The 25,873-nt window shown below is 32.5% G+C and overlaps 1 protein-coding gene across 1 annotated transcript in view; it reads right to left on the bottom strand.

Moving 5' to 3' along the window:
* Positions 1-566: 566 nt before the first annotated feature.
* Positions 567-25,873, bottom strand: part of LOC129981255 (cytochrome P450 3A8-like) — a 32,639-nt gene continuing 7,332 nt past the window's right edge. The window contains exons 6-14 of the mRNA XM_056092023.1: positions 23,979-24,067; positions 22,787-22,932; positions 17,683-17,798; positions 16,063-16,222; positions 14,548-14,711; positions 11,820-11,908; positions 8,738-8,881; positions 4,436-4,598; positions 567-894 (exon numbers count right to left, since the gene is read on the bottom strand). Of these exons, the coding sequence (XP_055947998.1) occupies positions 796-894; positions 4,436-4,598; positions 8,738-8,881; positions 11,820-11,908; positions 14,548-14,711; positions 16,063-16,222; positions 17,683-17,798; positions 22,787-22,932; positions 23,979-24,067 (1,170 nt within the window). The 3' untranslated portion in view covers positions 567-795. The remainder of the gene's footprint in view (positions 895-4,435; positions 4,599-8,737; positions 8,882-11,819; positions 11,909-14,547; positions 14,712-16,062; positions 16,223-17,682; positions 17,799-22,786; positions 22,933-23,978; positions 24,068-25,873) is intronic.

Here is a 25,873-nt window from a genome sequence, read left to right as displayed (position 1 = left end):
AAAAATAGAATTTAATTCTTCATAATGAACTTGAATATAAAGCCTGTACTTAAAAAATAAAAAAGTATTGTTGTAAAATGTACTTAAAAGTCAGCAAAAATAAAGTTGATACCACAGAAAAACTCTTTAAATTTTAGTGCGACGTGAATTTTTTTTTGTGACAATATACTTCAAAATGATTTTATTGATTTTTATTCAAAAATCTAATAAAATGCTTTAACTCTTTTTCTTAGTGATTATCTGCTATCTAAGAACTAAGCTCAAATTTAATAGAATACACAGGTGTGTGTGTGCGTATACAAATACACTGGTCAGTTGGAAAAAATTTTTTGTTTGTTTATGATACTTTTTCTATTAATTCTCTAATGTGGGCTATAATAGTTAGATATAATTAAGAAAATTGTGTTTTTAATTTCTAGAAAGTCTGAAACATTGGGACTCATCAAGAACTGCAGGTTCATTTCTTTCGACGATTACAGCATTCTTTATCGCGAAAAAGTGGAACAAGTTATCTATCAAATAGATTATGAATAGAATCTAACATGGAAAAAAAATAAAAAAAATCCTTGTACTTCATATATTTTATTACATTTTTTTTAAAATCACTAACATATAAAATACATACACAATTAAATCCTAAATACAAGCGCAAGGTATGTTTACTTGATGCAAATACTTCTAGATTCTGAAGTTAGTAAATTAAAATGGTTCTAATAAATTACTATCATTGCTCTTTCATAAAAAAAAAAAGATAATTGTACGAGTACAATGAAATAATCCTTTACAGCTTTCTTTTCATTTCAGCAGAAGGCTTTCTTGCCTCGGTTCCATCTTCACAATTATCCCGATTGGTTGAATCAATCCTTGGGAGCCCAGGTCAAATTCCAAGGGAATCTTGAAAAGGAAAAAAAAAGACAAAGTTTTCATTTAAGAATAAAGATTATTCTATAACGTATTGGTTAACCCTTTAAAGGGCCATTTTTTTCTAGTCAAATTATGTTAAAATATTTTTAGGCTTGAAATTAGAATAAGAAAAGGGATTCATTTAGCTTATTAGATAAGTTTAATTTGATTCATTAATTAATTTGGTTAATTAATAATTAAGTAACAAATCAAGACACATTATTTTGTTTGCGATAAACAACTGAAGCATCTAAGTTTCTGTCTTTCTAAAAAAATGTGTCAGAACTTATGCCAACCTACATAATTTCATACTAAGATTGATAAATTTGGTGGCAAGCATACTTCCCACGGCCCTAGAAAGGGTTAAAGAAACAAAATCAGAGATACATAAACACTCATTTACATTTATATGTTGAATTACTTAGATAATAAAGCTTTGTAAGCGAAATATAGTGCTTTTTAAATCAGAGCGGCACCAAAATGGAATTCTTAATTTCTTCTTTCATCTGGTTAAGGTACTTTTACAGGGGGATTCAAAATGATGTCGATAAATGAATCAGACACGTATCAGACACGTATAAGAATTAATCGACAAAATTTCATTCATAGTTTTTCAGCATTAATAAAATAATATAAATACAAAAGAGACATCTCTATAAAAGAGATTTTCTTCTTTATACCAGAACAATGAAATGCTCACCGTCTACGGTGTATCGAAAAACGCATTTGTTAAACACACCTGGAACGCATTCTGCAGTCGCTTCAAATTCTTCTAACACACTTATTACATTGCTACAAACTTGTTAAAACATGTCAAATGAAGTTTTCTGCATAACTCTTGAAGAATTAAGGGTTTTAATAACTGTATGAGCGGAGTATAAAACTCTTTAATCCTAAATAGTACAAAACTCTTTAATTCTAAATAGCAATTAGCCACCTTAGGCGACCAACTATTCACTCACCATATTAAAAACGTTATTTTAGTCAATCGATGGACATCTTATCTCATTTTTTGAAAGAAATATTTTAAATTATTCTTGCACCATAAACATAGAGCATTATGTTAGATTAGTTATGCATGCTAAGTAGCGAAATCAGTTCAGTCGCAAATTGAAGCCAATATCATGATTTTATTTTACAGTTTCTTTCGAAATTGGACTATAGATGGAGTTGTTGGTTACCAAAAATAACTAATGTAAAAAAAAAAAAGAAATTGTAATTATAACAGGCCTTTACAAAGAAATATGGAAATGTTGGAAAATATGACTTTTCTAACTACAGCCACAAAATTGATAATGTAAACCATTGTTGAGCTATTTAATTGTGATGAACATTCAAATGAAATAAAAACTGGCGAAATCAATATAGGGACTGAAAATGGAGACTCTATCGTGGATGCTTCCTTCATTAAAAAATTTAAAACGAAATATTATTTTTGAGATTGCTCTCAAAAATGAGGGTTAATAAGAGACAAGAGGCCGTTGAAGACATAAATATGAATCAGAAGTTTTCATATGAAATAAAAAAATGGCGAAATCGACACATTAGTCGATTTAGCTCTTCAGTCTTCCCAGTTATTTTAATACATAGATTATGACCTTAAAGATCCTGTATGATATTACTTTGTTTCCATATTTTTGATTTGGCCTTTCTTTTTCTTTTTTTTAACCTGCAATATAAAATGCAATGATTTAATGTCTGATTAAAGCTTTTTTTTTTCAAGTTTAGTGAGTATAAAGTCAAAAGCATCTCAGATCAGAAATAAGCTGCCAAAACCCGTCTCAAAAAAGTAGAGACACTCCGTACTAAAATCCCGCAAATAATAACAGACGCCTCTTGGTTTGACCGAAATGGCATCATACATAGAAATCTGAAAGGCCCCAAAACATATATCTTTATTAAAAAGATATAACAAGAAAGTTGGAAACAAGTGGAAGAACATAGCAACCTGACTCTCAATGAATAAATTATGTACATCTCAATAATGGAAGATGCACTTACCCGCAAATAAATATGAAGTAGTCTCTGTCTCGCAAACTTCCATAATATTTTCATACTTTGCATTTAAATTTAAAAAACTAACTTATTTATCATTTAAGGCGACACGGTACTCGACAAATTATCAAAAGATCAAATTTTTTTTATTGGCTCATATGACAAATTGAATCTTTCTAAATGTGCCTGCAAAATTTTAGAGCTGTAGCTTTAATTTTTATTAAGTTATTGAAGAATTTTTTAGGCATGACAGGAGAGTAAACAATGTTCCAACGCCCACTTTTCAGATTCAAACAGCTGCAAAAGAAACTCATTTGTCAAAAATATAACTAATTTACCAAAGGCTTGCATCAAATGAGCTATTAGAGCAATGCATTCGGTGCATAGAACAAAACTCCACAATGTCATCTGGAGTAAATACTCAAAAGCTACAACTGCATCGATCATACAGAATAGCAGAAATATACACTTAATCCATTTTGATATGCGAATTAATTATTTTAAAGGCGTTATGATAAAGATTTGTGAAGTTTTAATCTTTCATTAGTTTTTCTTTATATCTAATAATAAATAAATATAATATTTTATTTCATTAAATTTTTGCAATTTTTAATTTTAAATAATTTAGAATAACTTGAATCACATTTTGTAAAGTTTATCGGCAAATTTTATAGATTTTATATTATGATTTAGATTAATTAAAACTTTAAATGCATTTTTCTCCATGTTGTGTTTTTGCTTATATGCTACATTTCGAAAGCCTAAGGCTTTCTTAAGAATGGAGGTAGGGGGTGTGAAATTTTTTTTGTTAATGTTCAGAAATACATGATTTATAAAACTTAGTATGGAAATTAGCTTCAAGGTGAGTAGCTTTAAAAAAAAAATCCAAATTCACAATTTTTGCATTTTTCAGTTTTTTTTTTTGTGTGTGTGTGTGTTTTTACAATAAAAAATTATAAAATACTATGGACAGGAGAAAATCCATACTTAGTTTTATGTAGTATATTAATAGCTACATGGGAAAGAAATTTGGAGAAAAATCTTCACATTTAAAAAAGCCTTAAAGTTTAAAAAAAAGCTAAAAATAATTTTAAAAATTTTAAATCATCCCCAAAAAATTTTTAGGGGAGAGTTATAAAATACTATTTCACATAAAATAAAAATAAAATAAAATTTTAAACATTAAATGTTTTTTTAAAAAAAATTGAGGTACCGTGTCGCCTTAAAACTAAATTTTCGAGATGAAATCACTGTTATTCCTTATCTTCTTCTTATCATCATTTTCTTTTTCTCTCTCATATGATTATTCGAATAACTGGTACATAATCACATTGACGATTCACTCAATCAGAATAGAAATGCCAAGACACTAAGACTCAACGAAAGATTCAATTCAAGTATGCAGGATTCAATAGGTATTAGAAATTAGTTGATTGCTGATCTTCAGAATTCTAAATAGACGAAATATCATGCAGGGAAAGATGACAAATTGGCATCAAAGAAACAAATTAAACACCGCTCGTAACTGCAACTGTACCTTTGTCTGAGGACAGGTTTTGATTGTAAAGTTGGCGATGACATGAGCCAAGCACACTTTGACTTCCATGAGAGCGAACCTCATTCCTAGGCAATTCCTGGGTCCGGCCCCAAAGGGAAGGTACGAATAAGGATCCCGCTGAGCCCTTTGCTCTGGAGTAAACCTGTAAATAAAGAAGATTTTAGAATGCGATGACGTATTGAGGTATTCTTTCTGAAAAGTGTTATTTGTTGATAAAAATTGAAAACTTTAATTAAAAAGTTTTTAAAGGCATTTTTCCTGTAGAGACATAATTTGCAGTGTATTAGAAAATAAAATATGTTATTTATTTAAATTTTTTCAATTTTTTTCGATTTTTTTTTTTTTTTGTTATTGAGATTTATTGTTTATGAAACTCACTTCAGTATGATTCCCACCGAAAAGGAATTAAAAGTAAATTTAATTGTCAAACTTATAAATAAAATTAATTATTAATTAAAAAATATAACCAGAGAGAACAATCTTCTTGAAACTTTTTCTTATATTCTCTAATAAAAGTACCATTCCCCTCCCCCTTACAGAAAAATTGTGGGGCCTGAGTAAGAAGTAAACATCACGAGTGCTCAGATTTTTATTTTCAGGTTTGTTTATTCTGTATCTCGAAATATAGTGAAGGAAACCGGGTATACATTTTGGACCCCTTTTCTCCATTACTTAAAGTCAAAATTTGGTATTGAATCACAATTATAAAAATAAGATGACACATCAAATTTTATTTCTCCAAGTTCTTACATGTTTGAGTTATAGCATTTACTGTACATTATATAGCATTCGAATGTACTGACCGACAAACGATCAACCGATAATAATTTCATTCAAAAGTTGATGCAGATCTGCACTTTAGGTTCTAAAACTCTGTGCCAAATTAAATCAATTCAGCTTTTAATCTTTTATATGCATCGTGTCCATTTGTAATCGAACAGAAGACGTTCAAATAAATTTTCTATGAATAGATTTTTCACAAATTTTGATTGAAAAATACATATTTAGAATAAAAACTACATATAAATTTCATACGTTAAGCTCAAAACATTTTTCCACTGATAGATATTATTCTAGATATTATACGTTATCTGGACACATAATAATATGAAATAACATGGACACGTAATAATACGGATGAAAATAAAAATAATGTATTTTCATCAAAAATGCATGCATTAATACAATTTTTCGAACTCCAACATTTCAGGAAGTGATTGAAAAGTAGATAATAAATTCTGTCTTTACAAACATGAAATGAATCAAATAAAAGTGCTTAAAAATCAACAGTTAAAGACTTTGGAGATTTTCAGTTAAAGATTTAACAGGATCACACTTTGAAGTACTAAGAACTTTATCTCTTGCGCTGTTTTAAGCAGACTTTTTCTTTCCTTGACAAACATTCATATCTTTAAGTACCATTATCTGCTTTGACCAACAGTTGATTTTTTAAAATAATACATGAAGTCTTCTGGGATGATAGTCTTTGGGATATCTTCTGGGATGATGGTCTTCATGATGGTTTTAGAAATAAGGAATTTAGACCCTCTACCTCATTTTTATTGAAGACTGAGATTAATGTAAAATAGATTATTGTCAAGGATGATGTAGCTTCTACAAACGCCTGGATCAACCCATCGGAATAGTCTCCTCAAAACATTCTCGCATTCTTTCTAATAAACTTGTCATGCCAGATAACGGCTTGCATGGAATAGGCGTGCAATAGTTAATAAATATTAAATTTTAACATGATTTTTTTTTACTGAATCTATTGCATCATGTCAGGGGAATGTATTTGGCGTTTAATTCCTGGTATGCGGTTAATAATATCCGAAAATCGAATTCGTTTTAGACACTTTTTTACCAACCGACTGTAGCAAAATATTGACACAAAACTACACTTGTAGTCACAAAATCCTATATCAAATTTGATATATTTATGCCATGGCGTTTTAGAATGATCGCGTTTACATGCTTCTGAAAGTTCGAACTTGAAAACAGTCAACCTGTAATCAGATTTGGTTGAATATTTGATAGGTGTCTCACTAAATACGTTGGGCCGCGGTGGCCTGGTAAGTATCGGTTTCGGAACCGGAGAGTTTCAGGTTCGAGACTCGATTACACCGAAGAACCGTCGTGTAAGTGGGTCTGGTGCACGTTAAACGTCCTGGCCAAACGTCCTCCCGCTGGTGTGGCGTGGTGTGGAGAGGGTGGTGCCAGGTGCCAGCACAGGTGTCGTCCTCGTCATCTAACCGCGGTTCAAAATGACGAGGTCCGTCCCAAAATAACGCTAGTGTTGCTTTAAAACGGGACGTTTATGTAACTAAACTAAGCTAAACACTATATATGTTAAATCTGTATAGCAATTCTTATCTGTCTAGCTCCCTTCTTTTCGTAATTAACTTATATTCGAGCAACCGGATAGATGAATTTATTCTGAACTGATTTTACCCAAAATTTGACAGAAATCTGCAAATTTGGTATAAAGACCGTTTACCAAATTCCAATCTTCTAGATCACAGCGTTTTTGAGTTTCCTTTGTCAAATTCAGACAGACAGATATTTTCCAAAAATATGTTTTTTCTAATTCAGAAATTACTGAAGCGTGGAGATTCGCGAAAATCTCGAGTTCGAATTTTTTGATGATTTCTCTATACTAGTGCGGCGGATTGATATGCGCGAGGATAGAGTATGGGACCTTGTGGTTCGCAGCCCAGTAACATGACCACGATACAAAAGCAATTTCTCGGGTAGCGTAGCTGTTAATTGGCTTATAAGCTTTCATCACAGACTCTCCCTCCAGTGAGTCGGAGGTGAGACGAACGATATGGCTGTTGAGTGGCGATGTATTTATCTGTTGATTCTAATGCGCCTGTACCCATTTGAGTAGCGTCAAGCGTTATGGCGAGCGTGTGTGGGTGAGTGGTTGCTGATGCTGTTGCTGCGTCAAGTGAGTCTGACAATTTTGTGTTGCTGCGGTTAGATGGCTCCACAACAGCTCTGCGAAGATTGAAGGTTCGTTGTCCGGTGTCACCAATGTAGGGATTGGTATGAACGAGGATAGAACCTGGGACCTTGTGATTCGCAGTCCAGTAACATGACCACGATACAAAAGCAATTTATCGGGTAGCGTAGCTGTTAATTGGCTTATAAGCTTTCATCACAGACTCTCCCTCCAGTGAGTCGGAGGTGAGACGAACGATATGGCTGTTGAGTGGCGATGTATTTATCTGTTGATTCTAATGCGCCTGTACCCATTTGAGTAGCGTCAAGCGTTATGGCGAGCGTGTGTGGGTGAGTGGTTGCTGATGCTGTTGCTGTTTCAAGTGAGTCTGACAATTTTGTGTTGCTGCGGTTAGATGGCTCCACAACAGCTCTACGAAGGTTGAAGGTTCATTGTCCGGTGTCACCAATGTAGGAATTGGTATGAACGAGGATAGAGTATGGGACCTTGTGGTTCGCAGCCCAGTAACATGACCACGATACAAAAGCAATTTCTCGGGTAGCGTAGCTGTTAATTGGCTTATAAGCTTTCATCACAGACTCTCCCTCCAGTGAGTCGGAGGTGAGACGAACGATATGGCTGTTGAGTGGCGATGTATTTATCTGTTGATTCTAATGCGCCTGTACCCATTTGAGTAGCGTCAAGCGTTATGGCGAGCGTGTGTGGGTGAGTGGTTGCTGATGCTGTTGCTGCGTCAAGTGAGTCTGACAATTTTATGTTGCTGTGGTTAGATGGCTCCACAACAGCTCTACGAAGGTTGAAGGTTCATTGTCCGGTGTCACCAATGTAGGGATTGGTATGAACGAGGATAGAACCTGGGACCTTGTGATTCGCAGTCCAGTAACATGACCACGATACAAAAGCAATTTATCGGGTAGCTTAGCTGTTAATTGGCTTAGAAGCTTTCATCACACTATGTATACGAGAAAGTAAAAATATAACAACGATCTTTCGCCACAGCATTAGTGAACTTTCACAATGGTTTCTTAGGATATGTGTATATTCAGTGTACATAATAGCTGTAGACTGTATCCACCTGTATCGACAATAATGACCTCCAACAATATCTGTTTATTTTTCAGATCAAAAAGTGATCCATCTTCAAAATACAAGAATTTTCTAAGATTCTCAGTCATCATAATTTGAGAATCTCTTTGCTAATATTTTTTTAAAAATAAATTAATATAGTTATATTTTAACATTTCGTTTTAAAACCATACGATAATATTTAGAGACGGAACATGTAATTTTGAATCTTTTATTGAACAGAAACTTACCTGTCAGGGTCGAATTTTTCAGGATCAGGCCAATACTTAGGATCCCTATGCACAGCAATGACTGGTATGGAAACAATCATTCCCTTGGGGATGGTGATGCCGGTGTCTCCTAATTTATAATCCTCTTCAGCACGGCGTTCCAACCTAAAACAGAATAAAAGATCTTTTTTATCTGGTTTGCGCGAGAACTTGTACAGGCACAATGTATGCGCATGTTAGTCAGCAATAGTTCTCAGGTTACTTTTTTAGATTATTCAGCTTTTAGTTTAATTTAGTTATATTTATGTCCCGTAATATTGAACCACTTTCAGATGACGAGGACAGTACTTGAAACGGCACTCCCATCTCAAATCCAGCACCCTCCTTTCCGCAATCTCATCAATGGGAGGACATTGGATCATGACGAATTCAACGTTCTCCAGACCTAAGCTTCATTGGAATAGGACCTCAAACCTAAGACTCCCCATTCCCGAAGTCGAGATCATACCATCAGCTCATCGCGGCCTTCTGATTAACCAGCAATAGCATTGTAGCATTAATGTAGTAGCCCTGTCTCTGTTATACTGTAATATCTGTTTACCGTTGGCGATATTTAATGGAACATTCGGATAACAGATATTCACTTCTATAAAAAGGTTGCTTTCTGTTTGGGTGCGTAGAATTGTCCAATAAAAGTTTTGTTTTTGTCTTTTCGTTCAAAATATAATTATTTTTCTAAGGCTCTGGAATTTTCAGACGAAAATAAGATAAGAGAAATATCTCATATGTAGGGTTTTGTCAACATAGAAAATAGCAGCTGCCAAGACCCATAAGGCTGAAAAGGAGTAGCAAGCAGGACGATTATAAAAATTTACTCTCTTAGCTGACAAACAAATAAGTTTACGAAAGAATACAAATTTTATGTGTTATCAAATATCGAGAAAATATTAACGCTTTATCAAGTGTAATTTGTCCAGTTCTTATGTGCTTCATTACGTTCATTTAGTTATTACATTGACTGTGAAAATCGGACATAGACTTCAACAAGATGGATTATAAATGGAGATTCTGAGCAGTTTGGAGATCCCTGTCTCTCTCAATAATAAAGATGAATGTGTGTGTGTGTTTGTGTGAGTACGTGTGTGATGTGCACTTCTGTCTCTCTCTCTCTCTCTCTCTCTCTCTGTGTGTGTGTGTGTGTGTGTGTGTGTGCGTGTGCGTGTGCGTGTGCATGTGCGTGTGCGTGCGTGCGTGCGTGTGTGTGTGTGTGTGTGCGTGCGTGTGTGTGTGTGTGTGTGTGTGTGTGTGTGTGTGTGTGTGTGTGTGTGTGTATTTCTACAGAATAGACCGTTTTACCTATAGCTACCAAATTTGAAGCATATATATTTTGGAGCAATGTAATGTGCATCACGGGGAGACTTTTTTTGAAATTTTAATTAGAAGATTTAATTAAATGTTTTAAAATTTTAATTTAAGTTGAATTTTGTCGTTTTTTTCTCTCGATAATTTCCTAAAATATTATCGCACAAAAATAATATTTATACCTTTTCAAAATATAAAAAAAATTGCTTTTTTAATGACACCAATTTAAGTATTATGCAAATTATTCTTAAATGTTGGCAATGAATTTTTTTCCTTAATGCCCAAACAGTAAGTTACATTATTGTTCTGAAATACTAACCGTTATTGAAAGCTAAAGAAATAGCATTCCGTTTAATAGTTACTGTTATGAGTCCGTTAATTTACGAGACGAATAAAAAAGTGAAGCTACAATACCGTAGTATTTAGAAGATAGTTAATCCAAACCTTAACTTTTTTAATAGAGCTATGATGTCATGAGGCTGTCTTTCATTAGAAAGGTTCATGTTCATAATGAATAAATAGAACACATACATGTAAGACAATTTTAAAATAATACAACTTTAATGCCTGACCACGGACAAGTTGGATATGTTGTTATATGTAAATAATTTAAGTGAAATTAAATTTAATATCCCCAAACAATAATGCACACCTAACCATTTACACATCTGTTCTTCGGCGGAATTGGGTTCCAATCCAACCTAGAAACTAAGACATTATAAATTGGCCACCGCTGCACGAAATTCGTATGAAGGAGAATGGGTTCAATGTTTCATTTGCCAACTGTCAACACAAAATGTGTGATAGGAATAAATCTATCATCTCTTTGCTTTACTGCATTTCTTATGCAGACTGATTTTTAACTTGATTAGTTAAATAATTTAATCTCTATTTTACTCTAAACTACTTGATATCATTTGTCGTCATTATGCCAAGGGATAATAATTAATAAATGCTTTATTTTCTTTCACTTATAAAAGAATGATAAAAAGAAAATAATTTGAAATATTGATGCTTTTACAACTTCTTGCAGCGGTAACTTCCCACAACAACTTGTTATAACAACAACACTTTGTTACAACAACTTGCTGTATATTCGGGGCAAGTTGTAGCAACCGACAAGTTTTGAAAAAAAAATATTTCTCGTGTTAAAATTAACAAAATTGTTGAATGTTCTTTTCATACATCATATGAATGAACAGTTAACCCTTTTTAGGGCCGTGGGAAGTATGCTTCCCACCAAATTTATCAATCTTTGTATGAAATTATGTAGGTTGGCATAAGTTCTGACAAAGTTTTTTAGAAACTTAGTTGCTTCAGTTCTTTATCTCACACAAAATGACGTGTCTTGATTTGTTACTTAATTATTAATTTACCAAATTAATTAATTGATCAGATTAAATTTATCTAATAAGCTAAATGAATCCTTTTTCTTATTCTAATTTCAAGACTAAAAATATTTTAACATAATACCACTAGAAAAAAATGGCCCTTTAAAGGGTTAAGTTATAAAAAATGTTATAATCAAGGAATCATAAACACATTTAAAAATATAAACATTTTTTCATAAATTATTATAACTAACGCTAGTTTCTCCTATAAAATTTTTTATCATCTGGGCACACATTTCTTTCAAAGCACTACATAGTTAATTACTAAAGATGCTTAGCTATTCTGCGATTTCTCAAAACATGGCATAAATTTGCTTTCCAGCATAAAGAAAGATATGAAAATGGTTTACCTGACAGATATAGGATAAATTCTGAGCGTTTCTGATATAACATTGTCCAGATATTTCATGCTCTGCACAGCTTCGTAAGTCAGCTTTCCCTGAAATAAATTAAAGATGATAAGGATTTATCATATAATGAACAACAAAGCGTGATTTATAAAAATACATTCATATATAAAATCTCCAGTAGCATATGAAACGCCGATATTCCATAGATTACCTATGCGCTTCATAAAAAGTAAAGAAATAAAAGTTTCATAAAAGCATTTTTGGTAAAGATCTGAAATATAAGAGTTGTTATACATTTTCCTTAGGCATTATTTGTGATACCTAGACATTCTATAAAATGAATGATAAATGCTATTTAAGGAAAGTACGAAAAAAAGTCAAGATAATACAATATTAATTATATGATGCTACATTTTATTAGTTTAAAAGCTAAAAATACGCAAAATAAGTTGTTGTTTCTGATGACCCTTGCTATGAACAAGCTCGCTGTTACGAAGACAGCGATTTTAAGCCAGTGGGGGGGGGCGTCTCTTGATTTTTTAAAAGCGCCTACTAGGGACAAGAGTACGACTTCGCTACTCACGCATCACTCATTCGCTTGCACAACCCCTTTTTACAGGAGGACACATTCACACATCTTACAGATAGAACAACGGAAGAGCAACCATGCCCAAACCGGGACTCGAACCCAAGACGCCCAAATCATGGGGAGTCAACCTTCTAACTTTCCGACCCGCCCTAAGGCACACGGATTTAAACCATAAAACTGAATGACCGGACCGCCGCAACAGCAATTTACGGGAACTGTGGTTGAGTCCTAAGGGCCGTCGCCGGCCACGGTAGAACCCTCCCCGAAGGAAGTACGTCCCGTCATCGATGGGAGGAGCCAGATCCCCCACCTATTAGTGTACCCTCCAGGGTGGCGAGATCCAACCAGCATGCCGGAAGCATCTCATCCTCATTTCGAGGTGCCCCCCCGAGGGACAAATCATGGGGAAGACGCGCTACCCCTATGCCAGGCTTCCGCCATACACAAATTATAAATCTGATCATCTTTATTAACAGTATGCATGAATTTGTCGGCAATACTTTGCTCTTGGTTTCTTTAAACACATTAAATAGAAAACAGAAACGGAGATCTGCATCAACTTGCTGGCTTAATTCACCTTTGTATATAATCACATCCATAATTTTTAAAACAGGATTTTTTTTTTTTTTTTTTTTTTTTTTTTTTTGCTTTGGAGATGGACTTTATATTTTGCATTTGATATTTCTCATTACATATAAAGTCTAGGAAATATTTGAAATTTATAATCATTTCATTTCATTGTCCTCCAGTTTCGAGCATTCTATAAAATGCCTATGCATTATATAGTATTCTGGATTTCATACACTGAACGATAGAATAAATATTTATATTTTTTTATAACTGTACCTGTATAACGTTAAAATGAAAAAAAAAATCATAAAATCAAACTATTTTTTAAAAAAAAATAATTAGGATTTAAACTACTTAGAGAGAGACAATTCATTAGTTTTGTGATGAAGATTTGATTGCTTTCTGCTAAGCGAATTATAATATTTCAAACCGTTAAATTCTTGTTTATACAATATCTCGTGCTCTGAATTCATTGGTATTTCATTTCTATCTACTTGTAAAAGCAAAGACGAATATATGATAATAACTTTCCTGATTTATTTGCATGAACTTAAATTTTATTCGTTCTCTCTGTTAAATGAATGAATGGATTATTAAGGAATTTTAAGAAACTATAACTTTAATTAAGATTTTTATTTATTTATAGGGCATTTACTATATTTATTTTCTAGGTGGAACTTTGATTTCGAGACTGAAGCTCTCCAGCTTCGAATACAACATCTTATTATTAATCTGTTATGGCCTTGAAATATCTCAGTATATGAAACGCTAACGTACAGAAATCCCTTTTATTTCTCATTGGTAAATCAAAAAGTGAACAAAAGTATTATACAAATTTTAGACTGGTTCTCTGAAGGCGTTTAGACCTACATTGATTCAACGCTTCTATAAGCTAATTAATAAAGCCGAAAAATATTATTAGAAATGTTCTGAAGGTGGCTCACTATGTTACCAATATGTTTATTCCGTCAGAGCAGAGAAGATATAAAAGAAATCAAGAAATATGCAAGAATGTTTAATCGAGAGCTAAAATAGATTAAACGTCTCCAGATAGATAATCGTTATGATTTTCTTATGAAAATTAATGCCTATATCTTCCATAACAATTACCTTACAAAAATAGTCTTTGAATTATCTTAGATTAAAAAACACTTTTTAATAATATCAATTTTATTTCCGTAAACTTTATCGCTTAATTTTAATAGTATTTTAATTAAATTTGACACATTATTTGTGGCAATGTTTTTATTTCAAATACGTCAATCCAAACATTAAATAGCTTGTTTTCCCCCAATCATTAACTACGTAGAAAAATTTTCACTTCTGCTTTTATTTCATAATCCATACATTTTTTTAAAAATGTATAGCAAAATGATTCAATTAAATTCCCGTCATGTCAAATAAGAAAGTGAAATGTTTTCCATCCTTTACACTCGGATGACTTCTCTCAAGCACCATTCAAAGCATTTCCTCATTTTACATTCCATATTAATTATTTAATAGCCTAAAAGTTAATAATGTGGGTGAAGAAACTGGTCTCTAAAGGCGGCTAGTAAGAAAGGAACTCACGTTGTGTTCCTTCAGCAATGAGTCCACTTCGGCCCGCACTTTGTCTTGTATATCCTGATGCAAAGCGAGGAAGTATGTAGCCATGGTTAGTGTAGTGGCTGTTGTATCGTAGCCAGCGATGAAAAAGATGACGCATTGTGCAACCAATTCGTCTGTAGAAAGTTCTGCAGAAGATATCAAGAACGATCACAAGAAGTTCACATATTACAAAGTTTCCAAATAGAATGGAAATAATTTAACAGCTTGCGTATCTGATACTTTATAAATAAATAATAGAATATATTTAACCACATAAGTATCTGATGCTTTATAAATAAATAATAGAATATATTTAACCACATAAGTATCTGATGCTTTATAAATAAATAATAGAATAGATTTAACAGCTTGCGTATCTGATGCTTTATAAATAAATAATAGAATAGATTTAACCACATAAGTATCTGATGCTTTATAAATAAATAATAGAATAGATTTAACTACATAAGTATCTGATGCTTTATAAATAAATAATAGAATAGATTTAACCACATAAGTATCTGGTGCTTTATAAATAAATAATAGAATAGATTTAACCACATAAGTATCTGATGCTTTATAGAAATTGGAAAAAAAGATTTACATATTTTAAATAATTTAATTTTTTTTAAATCTAAGAATGTGCTCCAGCAAACAATATAACTCGACAAGTTGTGAACTTCATTTTTACTTTCATGATACTAATTACCATCCGACGTATACAGCACGTTGTTGGCGATTTTGTGACAAAAACATTTCAACGTGCGTGGCACGTCTTTACAGCACAATTGGTTAAAACAACTCATAATTAATTATATGACCAATTTTTCTGGAAATGAAGAAAATTTTAATACTTTAATTTTTTATTGCCCTATAGAGCAAAATAAATCAATTTTATGTTTAAGAAAATAAATAGTCCAAAACAGCTCACCAGAAATTTCTGAATTCGAAAACAGCAATTGAATGAAAATCACTCCAAAAACTATCAACTTTAGTTTTATTTGATATTCCAATAAATATGTCATTAATATATATAAGTTTTGGATATTTAATAAAACTATCCAAAAGTAATATAGATTGTCCGCTACCATTTCAACAATCTCACTTTCTTAATGGTTTTATATTTAAAAAATAATTGTTCAAATAATATCATTGCTTGAAAACTGAGAATTTAATTAAAACTTATATGCCCATGAATACATTAAAAATACACTCGTTTATTATTAGGAAAAGATTCAAAGGAGCAGGCTTTAAAATTTAAAATACAATAGAAAATTAACGAAGTTACTTCCATAATCGGAATAATCCGCACACGCAAATTATCACCAGAATAATACTCATGCCATGATGTCATGGCTAGTGATAATTGATATTCGTCTTATGCGAATTATTCCAGTTGAGGATTAAAAAATGAGACTGAATGAAAAGAATAAAAATGATGGTAAATAAAATAAATAAGTTTTGTCGAATCAGTTAAATGTAAAAACAAAGCCTCACTTTTGGATGTGGTTGTTTTGAAAATATGATGTCCAGCGTCGTTTTCGCCGTAGTTGGAGGCGATATCTTCCTTCTCCTTTTCTGCAGTATCTTGCTTGTTCTCTTCAGTTTCCGTCTCTTTCGCGATATCCATTAAAAGTTGGAGGAAATCGTTTCGCACCTAATGATAAAAATAATAATAATACCAAATTAATTATCAGTATGATATTACCAAAAGCAACTATCACGCTGTAGTTACAAATCATGTCTAGAGATTATATGGAAGATTTCAGAACATCAAACTAACCCACTTTCTCAGCTGCGAAAATAATTAAGTGATAATAATTGCTTATCATCATTAAAAAAATAATGTGATATTGTTTACTCTTTTTGTTTTCAATTTGAATAAACAGAACAATTAGGCATATCTCGTTTCCTATTGATTCTATCGCCAAAATTCTGAAAGATTCTAGTATTACCTATTTTGTCGCCGAATTAGACGCCAAGTCGCCAAATGGTCGCCAAGTTTTTTTACCAAGCTCTAAGTTCACTGATTCGGCATCCGCTCGGCATCCAACAGATCAGCTCACCGTAAAATTTTCCCAGTGATTGAACAAACCATGTTAAGAAGCAACATTACAGATTTGTTAGATACTTTTTAGAAAAAGATGTCAGTTATAATAAAATTTTGCGAACATCTTTATCCTCTTGTTGGCTTCCACCGGGAGGCACCTCAGAAATGAGGATGAAAAGCTTCGGGAATGGTGGTTGGTTCTCATCACCCCTTGTAGGTACAGAAATGGGGGGGGGGTGTTACATTCTATCAATGACGGGACGTACTTCCCTCGGGAAGGGTTGTACCTTGGCCGGTGCGGACTTTAAGATCAAACATAGATCCTGTCAATGTTTATGTCGCGATAGTCCGGTCATTCAGTTTTTCCGCCGTCCCTTTGGGTGGGTCGGAGTTTCCGGTTAAGGTTATCCTCTTATTGGTGCAAATCTAATGATTGAAAGAAGGGCCTCAAAAGGGCTTGGTTGAAAATCCTATTGACTTCGTCATTCAACACTATTTAAAAATACATGGTCCGTCCTAAAATAATCCTAGAGTTACTTAAAAGCGAGATGTGATTTTAATAAAACAAAATTATAGAAATCTTCTTGAATTGTTCGCAAGTTCCAATCATAAAATAATAATTATCATTTGAAAACTATAATTTTTCGTAAATTGCAACCTTTAGTATTTGCTTACACTGAGTTAATCAGAACTCTAGTGAAGAAACTTAAATTCCTAGTGCGAAATAATAAACATTTTTAATAAAAAAAACCTATACGTGAAAGTATTGTGTTATTGCACAAATAGATGAAATAGATAGGAAATAATATAAATATATAAATTGCTTTCTTACAGCATCATCAGCAATATATCTTCATCCAATGTAAAGAAACAATTATGAAGGATGCTGTAAGGAAATAATTTATATTTACTTTTGAAATAATTTATATTTCTTTTTTTGTCTATTTCTTGTACTTGTGCAATGTGTATATCTAGCATCGTGTGGAAGCTATTGATTAGTCTTAGAGATTTAATTGTTAACGATTTAATTTCAGCAACAAAACAATTGAAAATCAGTTATTTCATACTTGTCCTGTCTTTTTTCGTTCTTCAATAATTCTAAGCGTGATGTCTTTAAAGAACTGCGAAGCTTCGCCAGCAAAAACTTGCATCTTGAAAAGTTTCAAAACCCAAGGGCATAAAACTGAAAAAAGAAATTGACAAAATATGTTTTCAAAAATAATATTTTAATTATAATTTTATCTAAGAAAACTAGTGCAATAAAAAGTAATTTTTTTTATTTTACTCAAACAGATACACAGATAAAAATTTGATACACAGGTTTAGCATTTAAAATGTAGATTGTAAAAGTAGCAAATTTTGAACGAAATCTATCAAACGATTATACGTATTTGATGTTAATCGATCGCCATTTTTGCCGACCGATTAACGCCAAGCATAAAGAATTTTGTTGATTTCTTCGTTTATGAATCACCGCATTTACATTCAATTACAAAAATGTACGTTATGAAAATACAGATCAACAGATTGTCAGCCTCTTGATAGATTTCGTTCAAAATTTGCGAAGAATCTGCATTATAAATTTCTACACCTATTTGCCAAATTTTTTCTCCTATCTCTTTGCGTATTAGAATTATCAAGTTCCCTTGTTTTCGATCAGCCGGCAGACTTCATGTGAAGGGATTTCATTGAAAAGTTGATAGAAATCTACAACATAATGCCAAAATTGGGTTTTTCGGAATCAGGGAGAACAGAAACGTGGAGATACGTCTACTCTCGAGTTCGAATTTTTTGATGGTTACATTACTTCCTCGATACTTCGTAAATAAAAAAAAAATTAAAAAAAAAAGAATTGCTACCCTAAGTACATTAAATGCCTTTGATATTTTTTCATTTCTAGAATATAATGATCTTGGCCAGTTCACAGGCCAGTAACATATCCATAATACAAAATCGATTGCTCGTGTAGCGTAGCTGTTAACAGGCTTATAAGCTTTCACCACAGGCTCTCCCTTCAGTGAGTCGGAGGTAAGACGAACGATATGGCTGTTGAGTGGTGATGTATTTAGCTTTTGAGTCTAATGTGCCTGTACCTATTTGAGTAACGCCAAGCATTATGGCGAGCGTGTGTGGTTGCTGTTGCGCCAAGTGAGTCTGACGGCTTTGTGATTGCTGTGGCCTTTTTTGTGTTGCTGCGTCAAGTGAGTCAGACGATTTTGGGTTGCTATGGGTAGATGATTCCACAACAGCTGTACGAAGATTGAAGGTTCATCGTCCGAGATCACAAAGGTGGCGAATTGGTAGGCGAGGATAGAATCTGGGACCTTGTGGTTCAAAGGCCAATAACATAACCACAATACAAAAGCTTATAAGCCAGTAACATAAACACAATACAAAAGGAATTGCTCGTGTAGCGTAGCTGTTAACTGGATTATAAGTTTTCACCACAATCTCTATATGTTAAGAATCTCTACATTTTGGATTTCCCCGAACTAAGATAAACTAATTTTGAAATTATGTCAGTCCATCCGGATGTGAACTCGATAATTAAAAAAAAGAGGAGGGATAAATAAATGGAAACTCTTTACACCAGAATTGGGGGTTTGTATCAAATTCTCGACAAAATCCGTCCGTGTGAATTCCGCTTATCTTTAAAAGACAAGAGCATAAGAGCGAGTCAACTCAAAAACCTAAAGAACTGCATAGATGAAATTCAGCTTATGATATTTTAGCATCAGAACTGCAAATTTGCATAAAGTTTTGGTTAAAAAAAACTCGATATGTTTATATTTAACTGTTTTGTAACTTAACATGAGTACGATGATTTAAAAATTCAATAAGTTTGATGTATGAAATTTATAATATGGTTTTATCATAAAACGTGCAGATCTCTATTAATAATAAAGATGGAATTGTGGGCGTTTGTGTATTGGCGATCTATAGGTCAGACTATTTGACCCAGAGTTATAAAATGTGGCACATATATATTTTGGAGAATGGATATGTGCACCTCAGAAAGATTTTTAAAAATTTTAATTAATTTAAAAATTTAGAGAAATGTTGGCACTTTTCTGCAATAATTTTCTAAAATATAATAGCATTGCAATGCATTTCACACCATTTCAAAAACTAAGCAATTATCTCTATAACGATAATAATTTTATAATCGCACAAATGTTTTCTGAATTTTAGCTATTGTTTAAAAATATATATACATTTTATCCCTAATTTCGAGCAAATAGCTTACAATGTTGACCGGAAATGCAAACCGTTTTCATTGCTTCATCAAATACTTGATCATGTGATCTCCCTCCATTGTTGAGAGCTAAGGAAGAAGGATTCTCTTGAATATGTGTGTAGTTTATGAAACAAATATTTTAAAAAATGAAATCTACTATCGCAACTTTCAAGTTATCATGTGAGAACATTATTATTTTTTTCAATCACGAGACTTCTCTATCGGTCTCTACCCCCCCCCCCCCTTCGCTCTCTCTCTTTATGATAATTTTTTAAAACTTTCATTTTCAATTTTTCTAGCTGGCAAACAAAGTTTTGGAGCTCGACCGATTTTGAGATGAAAAAACCCCATTGTTTTTCTAAATATCGAAGCGTGCATAATCTGATAGTCTCATGATTGTTTCAAACCTGTTTAAAGTGGTTAATGACTTAAATTAAGTAAGACAATTCGTAAGAATTCAGAGAATGTATAATTTGGAAATCAAGTTGTAACGTTGGTTGGCGATAAATCGCCAAATATGACAACCTTCTGCATTATTTTCTAATAACCTTATTTTAATTAGTTGAAATTATCCCTGAACCATCAATCGTTACAGATAAACAAACAATATTTTAACTTATGTTTATTTTTAAAAAATGTTGCGCGAGTAAGGCAATAAAACTGTGATTTCCATGGTAAATACTACAACAGCAGACAATAGATAATTCAAAAGCTATACAGTGAAAGCCGACTCCAAAATAAAATTACATTACCAGACGATAGATATTTCAAAAGTTATACTGTGAAAGCCGACTCTAAAATAAAACTACATTAGTAGACGATAGATATTTCAAAAGCTATACTGTGAAAGCCGACTCCAAAATAAAATACATTAGCAGACGATAGATATTTCAAAAGTTATACTGTGAAAGCCGACTCTAAAATAAAACTACATTAGTAGACGATAGATATTTCAAAAGCTATACTGTGAAAACCGACTCCAAAATAAAATACATTAGCAGACGATAGATATTTCAAAAGCTATACTGTGAAAGTCGACTCCAAAATAAAAAATGGGATAATTTGTTTCCTACGCATTTTGGGGCTTCAACAATTTGCTGCCTTCAAATCGCTTCAAAAACCTCAACCCAAAACAACATCATGTTCTCACATGATAAAAGTAAATTACAATATCGTTAAACTTAGAAGATAGATGAAATGGATATTTACGTATTTTAGTTGTGCTATGATGTTATGGGACTGGTTTCCATTAGAAATGTTTATTACACGATAAATAAAACTTAGAACATTAAAATAACATGGCGGTAATGTCACACAATTTGGCGGAATCATGGAGATGAAGTTATATCTAACAGATTTATCTGAAATCAAATATAACCAATATTTCAGTCACCTGGAGCGTTTAATATGTAATAAATTCTGCATCCTATCGATCAAATTTGGCGATATAATCGATATTGCCCTAAATCGATTTTTATCTCCATATTTAAGCATCACAAAATGTGGCAAACTGATGCAACACAGAGTAAAATTTAAAAAAGGAAACTCCCTCTGGTTACTTATATCTTTGTGTCATGGTGAGTAAAGTGTTTGCATTGATTTTTATGTGGCATTTCTTTCACTAATGTCATTGGTCTCAAAATAGATAAGATATCTTTCTAGATTTTATACTTTATCTAAACAGGATATTTGTTATCAAGCTTATAGATTTGATGAACAAAACCGCAAACTGCGAAAAAATTCCATGAGATAATAAGATAACATTAGAAAAAAAATGCGGAATTAATAATTGAAACGAATAAAAAACAAATTTAAGTGCATGAGTTAAAAGAAAGATAATTTTAGATTATCTGACGAAATGCTTCAGCTTTAATTAATAAAGTGTACGCTCCAAACGGGATGTTAGCGCCCTCCACTGAGAGCTCAGGATTGGGGTTGATAGTTGATAAACAGGCAAATGAGGGACAAAGGGGGGGTATGACATTTCTCCTCGTGATGTTAATGTAATGCAATGTCTTATTCTTCAACGGATAATTCACTAAAATCCATCATGTAAGATTCGCCGTGAGGCACTTGTCCATCATATAAATAGTTATTCTAATTTTTTTAGAAAGCAGTCTGTACGTTCAAAACCTATTAAACCTATTTCGCGACGGACGTGTCATATATGCATCTTTTTGAAACATCTCTCACAGCCGGAAATACTACTCGGATATTTCTAGAAATCGAACTCATGGGACGGTGATGCAGATATGAATACTAAACTGGAACAATTTTTGAACGCCACTGGATGGCTCCCTGTGTCCATTACTTTTGAAATAAATATAGTTTTAAATCCTTACTTTCAGTTTGCTCATATTCAGCCTGACTTTGGTATTTTACTCATCAGATACTGCGGGGAAGGGGGAGGTAAGTATAATGTAAACAAACATAACCGTTTGGTATAACCTTCCACTTGATAGAATCATTCGTGTTTCTGATCTCCCTTCGAATTCTTTTTTTTTTTTTTCTTTTTTTTGTTATTGCGGTGTAACTGCAACAAGTCATTTTGGGTTTTACCGTCAGTTCTGTTGTATTTCGCGTAGCTTTCGTATACATTTCGCGCTCTTCCCTTTTTATTACGGAAAGCCTTGGCTTCGGTTTATTATCGCAAGAAAACGCTATTTGTCAGAGAACGAATGTGCTCGTATTATGAATTAACTAATATTCAAAAATGTAGTAAAAATGATAGGACTTAAACTTTATTTTTTTAAATTTCTTTTTCAAAGTTAGGCTTAGCAACGCAAAAACCCCGTCCTGTGGGATGATTCCTTTCGCATACGCTCCGTCCGGGAGTGTATTTAGGATTGAAGCCTCCCGTCCAGAAAGGGTTTTAAATATAATATTTAGAACACAAACAGATAAGAAATTTTAAGAAAAGTAAGTATGCTTACAGAAAAGAAAAAATTTTAAACCGGGCTTTTGGTTGAAGACGTTCTTTGCCACTTGCACGAATCTGTTGTCGGGATCGTTGTGCGAATCGAGCTTAGTGGAGAATGCAGAACTGGCAATAACATCCATGGAATAAGCACCATAAATTCTGTAAGAGCAAAACAAAAATAAAATAAATAATGCAAAGTAGTATTTATATTTGAAAAGTTTTTAAGTATTAAACAATGTATTTTACATCTTATAAATATGCACACCTTTTAATTTTTGAAAACTATGAAGTTATAAAATGTTTTTTCATAATCCAAGCATAGGTAATTTGCAACTACTTCTCTTATATTATTTTTTACTTCTATTGTTTAAAACTCATACCCCTTTTTAGCTGTTTTATTTCAGTAAGATTTTTTTTTATTTTTACCTTCTTTTATTTTTTATATTATAGTCCCACGGGGGGGGGGAGGGTACCTCGTAATTGAGGATGAGAAGTTTCCGGCATGATGGTTGGTTCTCGCCACCCTTGTAGGTACAAAAAAAGGTGGAGGTCTGGCTTCTCTATCGATGATGGGACTTACTTCCTTAGGGAAGGGTTATACCGTGGCCGGTGATGACCCTTAGAACTCGAACACAGTTCCCGCCGCTGTTGTGGCGGCCCTATCATTCATATTTTTCCGTGTGCCTTCCGGTGGGTCGGAATAATCAGTCTGTGGTTATTTATTTGTAATGTAAGCAATTTATGAAGAATTATTGTGCTCCAAAAATCAAAATCAACTCTTAGGGCAGACAGAGACAGTTTTTAACAATAAGCTTTTTAAAAATTTATTACATTTCAAAAGTACCTTGAAATAAATTGGAAATAATTATTAATTGTGATAATTTCTCATTCATTTAGGAATTAAAAATTATTTAAACTTTCAATTTTAAGGTTTTTAACATGTTCGTCGCGATAGTTTACGCCTGTGACTCGCATCATCTATCTAATTAGAATATAATTACTATCTCTTCATTGTATTAAAGAAGAGGATTCAGTAATTAGCTAATAGGTATGAACTAATTAGATAGAAGACATGAATCACAGGCGAGTTGCACGGCAGTCAACAATATAAATAATGTTCAGTTTACTTATTGTCATTTGAATTTTTGGCCAACCCTTATAGAAATTATTCATTTCGTTAAAATATGTAATAGATAGAGAACAACCTTTTCACTTCAATTGGCTTTCCTTCTTTTACCAAAGCTTTGAAATTGCTGACGAGTGTTTCGGCGCATTCGTTAATAATGGACAGCATCTGAAAAATCAATTAAAATCAACTATGGGTTTTACTTTGTTTATTCCGAAATGAAATTTTAATATCAAGTAATTTTGTTACCGACGAATAATTATTTTTAGTGAGTGCATTTAAAGCAAAGCTTCATTCCATCCTTTCTTTACGTTTTATTAATCAGCCGTCTTTGGTGACCAGCTAATTTACCTGGAATATTGATTGTGTTTAATTTCCATTAAATTCATTTTGCATAACCCGCTATTCATGACTCCCCGGATAAAATAATTTTTTAAGCATCAAATAGTGAGCGGCATTAAAAAAGTATCATTTAAATACGTTTACTCTTGCTCTGCGTATTGCATAAAAGAACATTTCAAATGGAGTCATGTCCCATGACATCGTAATACCTTTGGAAACATGCTGCCTTTTTCGTCTATCTTTTGATTTCATTTTATGTTGTCTTTAATGTTACATTAACCACTTTCTTATTCTGCTCGTAAACGTTGTAGATAATGAAAAGAATCTTTCAGATTAAAAAAAAAAACTTGAGATTAAATTTTGATAAAACAACGACAAGAGGTTTTAATTTTATTTCACAATGAAATATACTGTTGAAAATTAGGCAAAAGAATAATAAATATTTTTTTAAAAGCGAAATTTACGAAAACAAATGCACAGAAATTAAAAGGGCATCATTAAAAAAGTTTAAAAAAAAAAGATTTCAAAATTATGTAATATCAGTTTTGTGGAATAACATTTTCAAGTAAACGTGAGTAGCCACTAAAACTTCCAGTAATTTTTAGTTAAAATAAAAAATTTAATTAAAATTTAATAATAAAATTTAATTAATAAAAATTAATTAATTAATTAATTAAAATTTAATTAATAAAATTTAATTACATTATAATTAAAATTTAATAAATAGTCCTGGCTGCACATTTCCACCGTCCAAATTATATCTATGTCGAATTTAGTAGTTCTAGATCAAATGGTCAGTCCTATAGAGCGCCAGCATACACATTCTCTTTTATTTTTAGTAAAGATAATTTTAATTGGTAATTTGAGGGATGGGCCATGGAGTTCGTGAACTCAAAGCTCTTAACCTGCAGACAGAACAGTTGATAAAAGTACTGAAATTGCATAGCAGATAATGTTAACCACTCTATATGATGATTCGCAATTTAACAGAACAATAAAAAAGAACTGTAGCTGAAAACAAGAAGAAATACGTAAAAAAATCGAAATCGGGCAAAAAAATATGAATGAAAACGCCTTCCGGGTGAGTTAGATGGGGTGACTCGCTGACGTTATTAAGGGATTCCAAAGTTCCGACTGCTTTCAATGAAAATGTAATAATTTATGAATGTTAATAATGACGAACATGTCTACCTCATTTCTAGAGTCCATCGTTGCTACAAATTTCTTCAAAATGACAAATACGCGTCAAAGATTTCGTTAACTCACGCATCGATGCCGAAAAGTGAGTAATGACTAAATAACTGCAAATAGCAAGAAGTTTCATATTTTTTTTATGAAATTTCGCCTGTGCACGCTTTGCCAATGATATCACTAATTATAAAATATCACTAAATAAAAATGTTTACTTATTATTGGGTTTTGTTATATTGTCGTGTGATCAGTCAAATAACATTTCTGGTATGGCATTCTTATGAGATTTGCAGTTTGAATTCTGAATTACCTTTTACTGTGGGCAAATAGTAATTATTTACTGCATACTACCTTATTGGTAAAATCATACATGACGCTTGTGTATGCGAAAAAACAATTTCTAAGAATGGCCATTCATCATTTGATTACAATTCATTATTT

The sequence above is a fragment of the Argiope bruennichi genome, chromosome 8 (assembly GCF_947563725.1).
Source record: "Argiope bruennichi chromosome 8, qqArgBrue1.1, whole genome shotgun sequence".
Taxonomy (NCBI): domain Eukaryota; kingdom Metazoa; phylum Arthropoda; class Arachnida; order Araneae; family Araneidae; genus Argiope; species Argiope bruennichi.
The sequence above is the reverse complement of the archived record's forward strand: the minus strand, read 5'-3'. Positions and strand labels throughout refer to the sequence as shown.